This window comes from Lissotriton vulgaris, chromosome 5 (genome assembly GCF_964263255.1).
Source record: "Lissotriton vulgaris chromosome 5, aLisVul1.2, whole genome shotgun sequence".
In the NCBI taxonomy this organism is placed as follows: domain Eukaryota; kingdom Metazoa; phylum Chordata; class Amphibia; order Caudata; family Salamandridae; genus Lissotriton; species Lissotriton vulgaris.
Window position 1 is genome coordinate 564,461,716 of NC_141693.1, and position 16,221 is coordinate 564,477,936.

Genomic DNA, 16,221 nt, shown 5'->3' on the forward strand with positions numbered 1-16,221 from the left:
TGGGGGGGGCTGTGTGTGTGGGGGGGGCTCTGTGTGTGTGGGGGGCTCTGTGTGTGGGGGGCTCTGTGTGTGTGGGGGGCTCTGTGTGTGTTGGGGCTCTGTGTGTGTGTGGGGGGCTCTGTGTGTATGGGGGGCTCTCTGTGTGTGGGGGGCTCTGCGTGTGGGGGGCTCTGTGTGTGTGGGGGCTCTGTGTGTGTGGGGGGGGCTCTGTGTGTATGGGGGGGCTCTGTGTATGTGGGTGGGCTCTGTGTGTGGGTGGGCTCTGTGTGTGTGGGGGGGCTCTGTGTGTGTGTGGGACTCTGTGTGTGGGGGGCTCTTTGTGTGTGGGGGGGCTGTGTGTGGGGGGCCTCTGTGTGTGAGGGGGGCTCTGTGTGTGGGGGCGGCTCTGTTTATGCAGGGCTCTGTGTGAGTGTGGGGGCTCTGAGTGTGTGGGGGGACTCTGTGTGTGTGCGGGGCTCTGTGTGTGTGTGGGGGCTCTGTGTGTGTGGGGGGGGGGCTCTCTGTGTGGGGGGGGCGCTCTGTGTGTGTGGGGGGGCTCTGTGTGTGTGGCTCTGTGTGTGTGTGTGGGTGCAAATGCAATAGGGCTCGCATTTGCGAGAGATTAAGCTATTGACATTGTAAATGACAATGCCATTTATTTATCTGTTTTCAAAACCAACACATAAATAAAAATGTTGTCATTTACAATGCCAATAGTTCTAACTTTGGCAATGGCGAGACCGTTGCATTGTAAATAATAATAATAATACAGGAATTTCTAAAGCGCGAACAGCTACCTCGCAAGGCGGTGTCCCGGCTCTATGTGAGCAGCTCAAAGTAAACAATAAGTAAAGCCGGTGGATCAGATCTTTGATTAAAAAGCCAAGTTTTTAAATGTTTCCTGAAACCAATCTCTGATGGTGCCAACTGAATGCCAGGCGGTAGGGCGTTCCACAGCTTCACCGTGTTTGCTGAAAAGGTCCTGCCTCCCAAACTCGCCTTTCTGACTCGTGGGACGTGTAGCTGGAGTATGGAGTTTGACCGTAAGAGTCTCGCCTGCTCATATCTGGGGAGTCTTGCTTTAAGATAGCTAGGACAGGTGCCACGGAAAGCTCTAAAAGCCAGTGTTAGCGCCTTAAATTTAATTCTGCTTGCCACCGGAAGCCAGTGCAGCTCACGCAAATGCGGAGAGACATGCTGTTTAAAAGGAATATGTTTTATCAGCCTCGCAGCCGCATTCTGCACGGTCTGCAGACGTTGAATCAAATATTTGGGTAGGCCCAAATATAAGCCATTTGCATAGTCCAGCTTCGAGGTGACCATTGCATGGACTATCATTTTTAGGCAATCTTCTGGAAGCAGCACAAGGAACTTGCGCAAATTCCTCAGCTTGCTTAAGCACCCTGTTGTCACTTGCTGAATGTGGGCAGAGAAGGCCAAGCTCTCATCCCAGATTACCCCCAAGTTTTTAGCCTTTGTACCGGGGAAGGCGCAGGGTCCATCTCAGGTGGCCACCACAGATCCGGGGAAGGGCGAAGGCATTTCCCAAAAAAGATCACCTCCGTCTTGCCAGCATTCAACTTTAATTTATTGGTGTTCATCCAGCTGGCTACATCGCGGAGGCACCCCTTAAATTTACCGAAAGCTGCCTCCGACACTTCTGAGTAGGGGAAGACGAGCTGGGTATCGTCTGCGTATGAGATTGCCGTGACCCCCCATTTGGCAATCATAGTAAAAAGTGGTGCCAGATAAATATTAAAGAGTAGCAGGCTAAGTGCCGATCCCTGAGGGACCCCACACCCCAGTCGCTTAGGTTTGGAGGAAAAAGAGCCCAACGCCACCTTCGGTGACCGGTTGGTCAAATAGAAATGAAGCCACCCAAGTGCTTTATCCTGAAGGCCAATGTCCTCTAGGCGCTGCAGAAGTCTGCCGTGGTCAACCGTATCAAATGCGGCCGATAGATCCAGGAGCACCAGCATAGCAGATGCTCCTGAATCTAGAGACCACCTAACCGACTCAGCTACCTCAATCAGGGCGGTCTCAGTGCTGAAGCCCGGCCTAAAACCCGATTGAGTTTCATGCAAGATCTTATTCTCTTCAATGAAACTATTCAATTGGCGCAGAATCAGTTTTTCCATCATTTTACCTGGGGCAGCCAATAGGGAAATCGGTCGGAGATTGCTCAAATCCCCCGGATCTCAATTTTGGGTTTTTTTCAGAGGGAGGAGTGTGGCATGTTTCCAACAGTCCGGAAACACCCCAGATGTAATGGATGTGTTCCAAATGTGCAGGAGGGTGGTCACAATTGACTCCGCCATCATGCTCCAGAGCTTCGGTGGGCAAGGATCATCAGGAGCCCCCGATTTGCACCTCTTTATTTCCTGCAATGCCTCCTTAAATGAGATAAAATGAAATTGACCTAAGATAGAGGTAGATGGGCTATTATCAACACTATCAGCCATTATGGTGGGACGAGAGTCAGAGAAGGTACCATATACTTTCTTAATTTTGTCATCAAAATAATCCGAGATACCTTCACAAAGACACTCGGATGGGGTGATTTCTGTTTCAATAATTCTCGGCTTGAAAAAGGACTGCACTATATTAAAAACTTCTTTACTGGATTGTTCCGCATGACGGATAGAGGTGGCAACATGAAGCCTTTTTGCTTTTTTTATAGATTTATGCAACTTGCAGAGGGCTGTTCTATAGTGAGCCTTAACTGATTCACAATAGTTCACCCGCCAAAGGCGCTCCAGTCTCTTGCATGCACCTTTCTCTGCCCTTAGCTCTGTAGAGAACCATGGGGCAGAAGGGGATTCCCTGCGAGATAGGGCGAGTTTGGCTGGAGCGATGGTCTCCAACATGTCGCCTATCCATCCATTCATTGCCACTGCATCTGCATTTGGATCTGTAGTTAGCACTGGAGGGTAAACTGTCAAGGCCGCGCCAATAGTGTCAGGTCGAAGATGCAGTAAATGCTTGTTCTCTGAGGAGATGGACTGCACTCACAGGACTGAAAGGGTGATATAGTGTCCTAAACTTGGACCAGACCAAAACAAGATGACCAAGTCCAGCTTTCTCTACCTTTAGAAAGCATTCCAATGACAGACAAGCAATAAAGGGGTAAAATGGCTTCCCATGAAAGCAGATACAATTAACTCACTTCAACATTTGGGCTAATGAACAAGCCTACTATTTTGAAGGATCTGAGAGAGGGGATTGGCTGCAATAACATCCAAGATAGGACTAAATATTTAGTACATTGGCGTAAACTGTTTTTAGAGAGCAATCCCTCCAACACACTTTCCATGCTGAATCTTTCGAGTTGGAACACACCTTAATGCAAGTATTGTGGGCTAAACCTGAACTCCACAGAAGTTAATTCTCTAACAGCAACTTCTAGCAGCTAGCAGCATTCTTTGCTGATTCTAAAGAACGAGCATAAGTTATGATCAGGACATAGAGACAAAGGGAAACAGATTCCCTTGTACTTAACACCTTGGTTGCTGAAGATATTCCCCTGCTGTGCTGGGCCATAATGTTAATGGGTGTGGTCATGACACGAGCACTGTGCCTCATGACGAGCTGAGCTTGTCATGAGCACTGAAGGGGTTACGTGCAAATATGCCCAATCTAAAGCGAAGAAAAAGACCCTTAGAATCCAGTTAGAGTGGAAAGAGCATACGTACGCTTCATCTCATGTACTGTCCAAAACCCAGGGAATCTCCACTGAGCCGTCAAAATCTATTTGGGTAAAGAGGATGACCTGATATGAGCTAATATGGTCAATTTGCATGAGGGAAGCGAGAAGACCTGTCACAATCAACTTTTTCATCTTATGAAGGGATAACGTTCATATAAGAAATCTAGAAGCAAACACGTACTTCGTGTTCGTGTGGCAGTAAAGTACCTGGTTTATATCACTATTTCAAGTGCACTTGAGTTTGAGCTCAATGTCTTTAATGCACAAATTTGCCTAAACATTTGGAGAGTCCCAGTGAAGCCGTAATATTGTATATTAAAAAGACCCCCCCCCCAACACACACACACCCCATCACCCAATTGGTCTGATAGAGCTGTGCACTTCGTATCTCATGAAATAAGACTCTGAGCTTTGTGGTTCATAATTATATGGTACAACAACACCAGGTTGCTTCTAAAGGAGTCGTTTAGCTATCAATGGATTTGTCTTGCCCTTCTGCTACTCTTTTTAAGGGAGCACAGCGAAATCATGTATCTTTAATGAGATCATAAATAGAAAGTGTGGTGTATTAGAAATCGCTTAATACCCTCACACACTGCAATTGCAAGCATATTCCTTCAGGGCCATTGAACACCTATGGATGTCTATTGCATATCATTGCTTTTAATCACTGTGAACGAATGATATAGTCAGCACCTCCGAAATTTTGTGATTCTGTGGTTGCAGCATTTTTTACGTAAAGATTATTAACTTGTCCATTTGCCCATACTGGAACTTCTGCTGCATACATTTCAGATTTTAATAAAAATTGGTTTCTAGCTCCAATTAATCAAATGTTACCAAAAATACCAAATGTGTTGCCGAGCAGTAGCAGTTTCCTTGTAATCTTTAAAGGTCATCTTTCCCAACTTTGTTGTATTCAAGTGTTGAACAGATAGATACTAATGCAACGGAACCTTTACAACAAAATGCATTACGCTATTTAGCGTAAATTACATCATTTTACTGTACAATTTAATCTTGCAGCATAAATGAGTTCTCTATTGTCATGTACTTTCAGTGACCCTGGCTACAGTTTACTTCTACCTGAGTCCATACTCTGCGCACATTTTAAATGACTTTACATACTGCTCAGCGTGAACTTTGTTGACCTGGTAAAGTCCTGCCCTACACTGCCATGGTAGTCCCATTCTTCCGGGACACGAGAAAGAAAACTCGCTTGTGATTTAGGGCCGATGAAAAAATCCTCATGGCTTCAGAGAACTTACGTCGGTGTATGTATGAATTTCAGGGTGGGCACCAAGAGGTGCGACAGTTTCAGTATTACATTAGACTGTGCTGGTAAATATGATCCTGTTCAGGAGACACACTGTGTATAAATCCAGGAAATACCTGACAACATATTATACTGTGTAGTATGTTGATCCATACATACATATAATGATGTAGCCGAGGCAGATGTAGATGAATATAGAAGTAGGTTTCTTCAGCCATAAGTAGGATAACAGGAAGTATAACTCTGGAACAAGCAGCCCCACCAGGAGCAGCCTCCTAGCTGCTCAGCCCATCTTAACTGCCAACTCTCATCCCAAGCACCCAAGCATTCCATACATGTCAATCACACCAACATTCTTACCTGGAACACTCACACTGGCTGAGCAGCTAGATGCAGTGAAATGCAGGAACATAAATATACAACTCAGAATACTACATTATCCTCTCCCTCATGAAAAGAAAAGAAAGAAGAAACTATCAGGGAAGAGGAAAACTATAGACAATGAAATTACAATTGATGATAATAATCCGTAAACCCAGGGATGACACTGGCTGAGCAGCTAGATGCAGTGAAATGCAGGAACATAAATATACAACTCAGAATACTACATACTGGTTAACTGGAGAAGTAAGGAAATAGACTGAAACTAGAAGATGGGAATGACCAGAGTAAGCACAGAGAGATATACAGTGAGTATGGTCGGACAATCTATGCATCCTACTGATTTAAATATCCAAAATGGAGTATGTAAATTAGTAATTAATATGTTACCATTGGTTTACTTGGAAAGCTAGATAGATATCTGTGTGGGTGCATGGTTTTGAAATTAGATAAAGCTAAGGTGATACTTTATGCATTTTGTAATATAATATATAAAAAGATAGATTTGAAAACCAAATAGGTATTTGTAAGCATTTTTCTCGATTCAACATACATGGACCTCATGTTAATATGGTAACCATGGCAATGCTGAAGAGACTGCTAGACTTACCGGATAACGCTGTTGCAGTGTCCGCAAAGTGGGGTCCTGCTGCTGGCAGGGCAGCGCTCTGCTCTTTGGATGAGCCCCCTTGGTGGTGGGTGGCCACCATGACTTGGTGCAGGAGGAGAGTAGACAGGAGTGTTGATGACAGGAGCGGGTGGTGGAGCCGCCTTGGGCAGGATTTGCTTAGTCACAGAGGTGGTGGTCTTGTTAGGTGAAAACTTCTGGGAGAAGGAATCGTCGGTGATCCAAGGAGGTCGGCTGGAGGGCTCCTGGACCACTGGTGCATGGACAGGAGCAGGAGCTGGGGCAGCAGCTGTTTGATGCATTAAAAACACAAACAGAAGCGTTAACAGAGTCCTATACTTGGAAATATTGAGCTTTACATGTGTCAGAAAATTGAAATGGCTTTCGGTTCAGATGTACTTTGAAAACCTATTTCACATGGATAAAAAGCATGGCCACAAAGGGTATAATTGGATAAAGCTTGATAGTGATTTGTGCAGCAAATAATGTATTAGTTAACAGCATTTTACCTTAACCTTTTAATGCAAATATTCTGGGTTTCAGAAACTATGTAACAAATTACGTTTTGAAATACAAAACTATAATGCCACTGGCAACCTCTCTATTAACAACCACACAAAATTATCATAGGACATTACATAAATCACCATAGCCGTTCTGCAGCACTGGTATTGTTTCTGGACCTGAACATACTAAGGATGGTCTATCGCAAATATCACTGGCTAGTTTGACGTAGTCATACCTTCCAAGATTGCTTTGTATCCTGCCACCACTATGAGGCCACAGAGTAGCTCTAATGTTCTTTCATAGAAAACTTCAACCCCTAATGCATGCATTTGTTTAATTTGATTGTGACTATAAAGAAGACACTGCCAGGGTGAAATTTGTAATGCCCCTTTGAAGAAGTTCATTGCTGTGAGATATTGAACTAAAACTTGGTGTCACTGTGATGTTCTGAACTTCCAGAGTGTGATTTGTGGCAGAGGCTTTTCCTGGTCTTTGTCTTTTCCTACATGTATTGTCTCAATCATTTCAAGATCAATTTCCAGGCCATCTTTCTATCAGCTGCACCAAGGGTTCAGGGAGTCATTCTTTATTCCTATATTCTAGTAAACATATATCCCATAACAAATATCCCATACCGCATGATCTCTTCATTAGATGTGTAACTTTAGAACGACACTCTCTGAACTGATGCTCTGGCCATTCTAAAACTATCAGAGGTGCAAAGTAAGATCGCAACTATGATGGTAAATGCCCAATCAGCATGAATATCTGGATGTTGGCTCAGACTGTTGTTGATGTTGAGGGTCCATAACCCTGTGGCCTACCAGTTTAGGGACCCCACCACTTCAGTTTTGGTCAAGAAATGAGGAGCTATTAAAACAGTCCTTCACAAGTTACCTTTGTTACAGTAAATCCCCAATATTGTTCCGATAGATAAAAGCAGCACTTACTTGGATTATCTTGCACCTTAACTAGACAGATAATTTATATGAGTGACTTAACGTACATCAAATTAGGTGTATGGGGACCTACCTGCTCTTTGAAGTAAAACACTAGGATCATGTGAGCTCAACCCCACAGACCTCACATCACTCTACTGGTGGTCAGTTGCTCCTATATTCAGTTTATAAACGGCTGCATGTTACTATAGTGATGTCCATAATTTTAGATTAATAAATTGTGAATTACGGCTACTTAGACCTGGTAAAGCTATGGGCCAAAACATGCTGACAACAACTGCTGTAGGGGCGTGGTAAATCTTAAGAAGTTCCTAACACCCCTCCTAGGTTGCTCTGGAGATTGGAGCAACTAGTTTTAATCCTACCCCATGCAATCCAATTAGCGAAAGCCATATACTGGATATGCACAGAGGCAGTTTTAATCTATTTAGATCTGGTTCCCTATTTTCACCAGGACATAATTTATTCTGAGCTCCCTTTCCAGTTATATGGAATCATGGTAGATGTATCCTTGGAATGACCAGAGTCCTTAGGGGCAACTTCCGCCGGTGTGTGAGTAGTGTGCGACCCCACCCCCTTTTTGTAACTTAAAGCTCCCTTGAGCAGCGGGCTGACGAGCCTGGGATCCCGCACCTACGCGCCGGAGTGGTACTATACCTGGCAGATATTGGCAGCCATCGGCGACCCCAGAACACTGCCTATCCCTGCTGACGAGGGTTGAAAACCCGAAACACGTGTCCAGGGATGGCGAAGACAGCGAAGATAGCGAGATCGAAAGATGATGCATCGCGAACACTCTACTACAATGACCAGAGTCCTTAGGGGCAACTTCCGCCGGTGTGTGAGTAGTGTGCGACCCCACCCCCTTTTTGTAACTTAAAGCTCCCTTGAGCAGCGGGCTGACGAGCCTGGGATCCCGCACCTACGCGCCGGAGTGGTACTATACCTGGCAGATATTGGCAGCCATCGGCGACCCCAGAACACTGCCTATCCCTGCTGACGAGGGTTGAAAACCCGAAACACGTGTCCAGGGATGGCGAAGACAGCGAAGATAGCAAGATCGAAAGATGATGCATCGCGAACACTCTACTACAATGACCAGAGTCCTTAGGGGCAACTTCCGCCGGTGTGTGAGTAGTGTGCGACCCCACCCCCTTTTTGTAACTTAAAGCTCCCTTGAGCAGCGGGCTGACGAGCCTGGGATCCCGCACCTACGCGCCGGAGTGGTACTATACCTGGCAGATATTGGCAGCCATCGGCGACCCCAGAACACTGCCTATCCCTGCTGACGAGGGTTGAAAACCTGAAACACGTGTCCAGGGAGGGCGAAGACAGCGAAGATAGCAAGATCGAAAGATGATGCATCGCGAACACTCTACTACAATGACCAGAGTCCTTAGGGGCAACTTCCGCCGGTGTGTGAGTAGTGTGCGACCCCACCCCCTTTTTGTAACTTAAAGCTCCCTTGAGCAGCGGGCTGACGAGCCTGGGATCCCGCACCTATGCGCCGGAGTGGTACTATACCTGGCAGATATTGGCAGCCATCGGCGACCCCAGAACACTGCCTATCCCTGCTGATGAGGGTTGAAAACCCGAAACACGTGTCCAGGGATGGCGAAGACAGCGAAGATAGCAAGATCGAAAGATGATGCATCGCGAACACTCTACTACAATGACCAGAGTCCTTAGGGGCAACTTCCGCCGGTGTGTGAGTAGTGTGCGACCCCACCCCCTTTTTGTAACTTAAAGCTCCCTTGAGCAGCGGGCTGACGAGCCTGGGATCCCGCACCTACGCGCCGGAGTGGTACTATACCTGGCAGATATTGGCAGCCATCGGCGACCCCAGAACACTGCCTATCCCTGCTGACGAGGGTTGAAAACCCGAAACACGTGTCCAGGGATGGCGAAGACAGCGAAGATAGCAAGATCGAAAGATGATGCATCGCGAACACTCTACTACAATGACCAGAGTCCTTAGGGGCAACTTCCGCCGGTGTGTGAGTAGTGTGCGACCCCACCCCCTTTTTGTAACTTAAAGCTCCCTTGAGCAGCGGGCTGACGAGCCTGGGATCCCGCACCTACACGCCGGAGTGGTACTATACCTGGCAGATATTGGCAGCCATCGGCGACCCCAGAACACTGCCTATCCCTGCTGACGAGGGTTGAAAACCCGAAACACGTGTCCAGGGATGGCGAAGACAGCGAAGATAGCAAGATCGAAAGATGATGCATCGCGAACACTCTACTACAATGGCCAGAGTCCTTAGGGGCAACTTCCGCCGGTGTGTGAGTAGTGTGCGACCCCACCCCCTTTTTGTAACTTAAAGCTCCCTTGAGCAGCGGGCTGACGAGCCTGGGATCCCGCACCTACGCGCCGGAGTGGTACTATACCTGGCAGATATTGGCAGCTATCGGCGACCCCAGAACACTGCCTATCCCTGCTGACGAGGGTTGAAAACCCGAAACACGTGTCCAGGGATGGCGAAGACAGCGAACATAGCAAGATCGAAAGATGATGCATCGCGAACACTCTACTACAATGACCAGAGTCCTTAGAGGCAACTTCCGCCGGTGTGTGAGTAGTGTGCGACCCCACCCCCTTTTTGTAACTTAAAGCTCCCTTGAGCAGCGGGCTGACGAGCCTGGGATCCCGCACCTACGCGCCAGAGTGGTACTATAGCTGGCAGATATTGACAGCCATCGGCTACCCCAGAACACTGCCTATCCCTGCTGACGAGGGTTGAAAACCCGAAACACGTGTCCAGGGATGGCGAAGACAGCGAAGATAGCAAGATCGAAAGATGATGCATCGCGAACACTCTACTTCAATGACCAGAGTCCTTAGGGGCAACTTCCGCCGGTGTGTGAGTAGTGTGCGACCCCACCCCCTTTTTGTAACTTAAAGCTCCCTTGAGCAGCGGTCTGACGAGCCTGGGATCCCGCACCTACGCGCCGGAGTGGTACTATACCTGGCAGATATTGGCAGCCATCGGCGACCCCAGAACACTGCCTATCCCTGCTGACGAGGGTTGAAAACCCGAAACACGTGTCCAGGGATGGCGAAGACAGCGAAGATAGCAAGATCGAAAGATGATGCATCGCGCACACTCTACTACAATGACCAGAGTCCTTAGGGGCAACTTCCGCCGGTGTGTGAGTAGTGTGCGACCCCACCCCCTTTTTGTAACTTAAAGCTCCCTTGAGCAGCGGGCTGACGAGCCTGGGATCCCGCACCTACGCGCCGGAGTGGTACTATACCTGGCAGATATTGGCAGCCATCGGCGACCCCAGAACACTGCCTATCCCTGCTGACGAGGGTTGAACACCCGAAACACGTGTCCAGGGATGGCGAAGACAGCGAAGATAGCAAGATCGAAAGATGATGCATCGCGAACACTCTACTGCAATGACCAGAGTCCTTAGGGGCAACTTCCGCCGGTGTGTGAGTAGTGTGCGACCCCACCCCCTTTTTGTAACTTAAAGCTCCCTTGAGCAGCGGGCTGACGAGCCTGGGATCCCGCACCTACGCGCTGGAGTGGTACTATACCTGGCAGATATTGGCAGCCATCGGCGACCCCAGAACACTGCCTATCCCTGCTGACGAGGGTTGAAAACCCGAAACACGTGTCCAGGGATGGCGAAGACAGCGAAGATAGCAAGATCGAAAGATGATGCATCGCGAACACTCTACTACAATGACCAGAGTCCTTAGGGGCAACTTCCGCCGGTGTGTGAGTAGTGTGCGACCCCACCCCCTTTTTGTAACTTAAAGCTCCCTTGAGCAGCGGGCTGACGAGCCTGGGATCCCGCACCTACGCGCCGGAGTGGTACTATACCTGGCAGATATTGGCAGCCATCGGCGACCCCAGAACACTGCCTATCCCTGCTGACGAGGGTTGAAAACCCGAAACACGTGTCCAGGGATGGCGAAGACAGCGAAGATAGCAAGATCGAAAGATGATGCATCGCGAACACTCTACTACAATGACCAGAGTCCTTAGGGGCAACTTCCGCCGGTGTGTGAGTAGTGTGTGACCCTACCCCCTTTTTGTAACTTAAAGCTCCCTTGAGCAGCGGGCTGACGAGCCTGGGATCCCGCACCTACGCGCCGGAGTGGTACTATACCTGGCAGATATTGGCAGCCATCGGCGACCCCAGAACACTGCCTATCCCTGCTGACGAGGGTTGAAAACCCGAAACACGTGTCCAGGGATGGCGAAGACAGCGAAGATAGCAAGATCGAAAGATGATGCATCGCGAACACTCTACTACAATGACCAGAGTCCTTAGGGGCAACTTCCGCCGGTGTGTGAGTAGTGTGCGACCCCACCCCCTTTTTGTAACTTAAAGCTCCCTTGAGCAGCGGGCTGACGAGCCTGGGATCCCGCACCTACGCGCCGGAGTGGTACTATACCTGGCAGATATTGGCAGCCATCGGCGACCCCAGAACACTGCCTATCCCTGCTGACGAGGGTTGAAAACCCGAAACACGTGTCCAGGGATGGGGAAGACAGCGAAGATAGCAAGATCGAAAGATGATGCATCGCGAACACTCTACTACAATGACCAGAGTCCTTAGGGGCAACTTCCGCCGGTGTGTGAGTAGTGTGCGACCCCACCCCCTTTTTGTAACTTAAAGCTCCCTTGAGCAGCGGGCTGACGAGCCTGGGATCCCGCACCTACGCGCCGGAGTGGTACTATACCTGGCAGATATTGGCAGCCATCGGCGACCCCAGAACACTGCCTATCCCTGCTGACGAGGGTTGAAAACCCGAAACACGTGTCCAGGGATGGCGAAGACAGCGAAGATAGCAAGATCGAAAGATGATGCATCGCGAACACTCTACTACAATGACCAGAGTCCTTAGGGGCAACTTCCGCCGGTGTGTGAGTAGTGTGCGACCCCACCCCCTTTTTGTAACTTAAAGCTCCCTTGAGCAGCGGGCTGACGAGCCTGGGATCCCGCACCTACGCGCCGGAGTGGTACTATACCTGGCAGATATTGGCAGCCATCGGCGACCCCAGAACACTGCCTATCCCTGCTGACGAGGGTTGAAAACCCGAAACACGTGTCCAGGGATGGCGAAGACAGCGAAGATAGCAAGATCGAAAGATGATGCATCGCGAACACTCTACTACAATGACCAGAGTCCTTAGGGGCAACTTCCGCCGGTGTGTGAGTAGTGTGCGACCCCACCCCCTTTTTGTAACTTAAAGCTCCCTTGAGCAGCGGGCTGACGAGCCTGGGATCCCGCACCTACGCGCCGGAGTGGTACTATACCTGGCAGATATTGGCAGCCATCGGCGACCCCAGAACACTGCCTATCCCTGCTGACGAGGGTTGAAAACCTGAAACACGTGTCCAGGGAGGGCGAAGACAGCGAAGATAGCAAGATCGAAAGATGATGCATCGCGAACACTCTACTACAATGACCAGAGTCCTTAGGGGCAACTTCCGCCGGTGTGTGAGTAGTGTGCGACCCCACCCCCTTTTTGTAACTTAAAGCTCCCTTGAGCAGCGGGCTGACGAGCCTGGGATCCCGCACCTATGCGCCGGAGTGGTACTATACCTGGCAGATATTGGCAGCCATCGGCGACCCCAGAACACTGCCTATCCCTGCTGACGAGGGTTGAAAACCCGAAACACGTGTCCAGGGATGGCGAAGACAGCGAAGATAGCAAGATCGAAAGATGATGCATCGCGAACACTCTACTACAATGACCAGAGTCCTTAGGGGCAACTTCCGCCGGTGTGTGAGTAGTGTGCGACCCCACCCCCTTTTTGTAACTTAAAGCTCCCTTGAGCAGCGGGCTGACGAGCCTGGGATCCCGCACCTACGCGCCGGAGTGGTACTATACCTGGCAGATATTGGCAGCCATCGGCGACCCCAGAACACTGCCTATCCCTGCTGACGAGGGTTGAAAACCCGAAACACGTGTCCAGGGATGGGGAAGACAGCGAAGATAGCAAGATCGAAAGATGATGCATCGCGAACACTCTACTACAATGACCAGAGTCCTTAGGGGCAACTTCCGCCGGTGTGTGAGTAGTGTGCGACCCCACCCCCTTTTTGTAACTTAAAGCTCCCTTGAGCAGCGGGCTGACGAGCCTGGGATCCCGCACCTACGCGCCGGAGTGGTACTATACCTGGCAGATATTGGCAGCCATCGGCGACCCCAGAACACTGCCTATCCCTGCTGACGAGGGTTGAAAACCCGAAACACGTGTCCACGGATGGCGAAGACAGCGAAGATAGCAAGATCGAAAGATGATGCATCGCGAACACTCTACTACAATGACCAGAGTCCTTAGGGGCAACTTCCGCCGGTGTGTGAGTAGTGTGCGACCCCACCCCCTTTTTGTAACTTAAAGCTCCCTTGAGCAGCGGGCTGACGAGCCTGGGATCCCGCACCTACGCGCGGAGTGGTACTATACCTGGCAGATATTGGCAGCCATCGGCGACCCCAGAACACTGCCTATCCCTGCTGACGAGGGTTGAAAACCTGAAACACGTGTCCAGGGAGGGCGAAGACAGCGAAGATAGCAAGATCGAAAGATGATGCATCGCGAACACTCTACTACAATGACCAGAGTCCTTAGGGGCAACTTCCGCCGGTGTGTGAGTAGTGTGCGACCCCACCCCCTTTTTGTAACTTAAAGCTCCCTTGAGCAGCGGGCTGACGAGCCTGGGATCCCGCACCTATGCGCCAGAGTGGTACTATACCTGGCAGATATTGGCAGCCATCGGCGACCCCAGAACACTGCCTATCCCTGCTGACGAGGGTTGAAAACCCGAAACACGTGTCCAGGGATGGCGAAGACAGCGAAGATAGCAAGATCGAAAGATGATGCATCGCGAACACTCTACTACAATGACCAGAGTCCTTAGGGGCAACTTCCGCCGGTGTGTGAGTAGTGTGCGACCCCACCCCCTTTTTGTAACTTAAAGCTCCCTTGAGCAGCGGGCTGACAAGCCTGGGATCCCGCACCTACGCGCCGGAGTGGTACTATACCTGGCAGATATTGGCAGCCATCGGCGACCCCAGAACACTGCCTATCCCTGCTGACGAGGGTTGAAAACCCGAAACACGTGTCCAGGGATGGCGAAGACAGCAAAGATAGCAAGATCGAAAGATGATGCATCGCGAACACTCTACTACAATGACCAGAGTCCTTAGGGGCAACTTCCGCCGGTGTGTGAGTAGTGTGCGACCCCACCCCCTTTTTGTAACTTAAAGCTCCCTTGAGCAGCGGGCTGACGAGCCTGGGATCCCGCACCTACGCGCCGGAGTGGTACTATACCTGGCAGATATTGGCAGCCATCGGCGACCCCAGAACACTGCCTATCCCTGCTGACGAGGGTTGAAAACCCGAAACACGTGTCCAGGGATGGCGAAGACAGCGAAGATAGCAAGATCGAAAGATGATGCATCGCGAACACTCTACTACAATGACCAGAGTCCTTAGGGGCAACTTCCGCCGGTGTGTGAGTAGTGTGCGACCCCACCCCCTTTTTGTAACTTAAAGCTCCCTTGAGCAGCGGGCTGACGAGCCTGGGATCCCGCACCTACGCGCCGGAGTGATACTATACCTGGCAGATATTGGCAGCCATCGGCGACCCCAGAACACTGCCTATCCCTGCTGACGAGGGTTGAAAACCCGAAACACGTGTCCAGGGATGGCGAAGACAGCGAAGATAGCAAGATCGAAAGATGATGCATCGCGAACACTCTACTACAATGACCAGAGTCCTTAGGGGCAACTTCCGCCGGTGTGTGAGTAGTGTGCGACCCCACCCCCTTTTTGTAACTTAAAGCTCCCTTGAGCAGCGGGCTGACGAGCCTGGGATCCCGCACCTACGCGCCGGAGTGGTACTATACCTGGCAGATATTGGCAGCCATCGGCGATCCCAGAACACTGCCTATCCCTGCTGACGAGGGTTGAAAACCCGAAACACGTGTCCAGGGATGGCGAAGACAGCGAAGATAGCAAGATCGAAAGATGATGCATCGCGAACACTCTACTACAATGACCAGAGTCCTTAGGGGCAACTTCCGCCGGTGTGTGAGTAGTGTGCGACCCCACCCCCTTTTTGTAACTTAAAGCTCCCTTGAGCAGCGGGCTGACGAGCCTGGGATCCCGCACCTACGCGCCGGAGTGGTACTATACCTGGCAGATATTGGCAGCCATCGGCGACCCCAGAACACTGCCTATCCCTGCTGACGAGGGTTGAAAACCCGAAACACGTGTCCAGGGATGGGGAAGACAGCGAAGATAGCAAGATCGAAAGATGATGCATCGCGAACACTCTACTACAATGGCCAGAGTCCTTAGGGGCAACTTCCGCCGGTGTGTGAGTAGTGTGCGACCCCACCCCCTTTTTGTAACTTAAAGCTCCCTTGAGCAGCGGGCTGACGAGCCTGGGATCCCGCACCTACGCGCCGGAGTGGTACTATACCTGGCAGATATTGGCAGCCATCGGGGACCCCAGAACACTGCCTATCCCTGCTGACGAGGGTTGAAAACCCGAAACACGTGTCCAGGGATGGCGAAGACAGCGAAGATAGCAAGATCGAAAGATGATGCATCGCGAACACTCTACTACAATGACCAGAGTCCTTAGGGGCAACTTCCGCCGGTGTGTGAGTAGTGTGCGACCCCACCCCCTTTTTGCAACTTAAAGCTCCCTTGAGCAGCGGGCTGACGAGCCTGGGATCCCGCACCTACGCGCCGGAGTGGTACTATACCTGGCAGATATTGGCAGCCATCGGCGACCCCAGAACA

General features: G+C 50.2%; 1 protein-coding gene across 1 annotated transcript in view; it reads right to left on the minus strand.

The window, feature by feature from the left end:
- LDB3 (LIM domain binding 3) overlaps positions 1-16,221 on the minus strand; it is a 487,331-nt gene that overhangs the window by 96,040 nt on the left and 375,070 nt on the right. Inside the window, exon 12 of the mRNA XM_086922025.1 lies at positions 5,953-6,259. Within this exon, the coding sequence (XP_086778151.1) occupies positions 5,953-6,259 (307 nt within the window). The remainder of the gene's footprint in view (positions 1-5,952; positions 6,260-16,221) is intronic.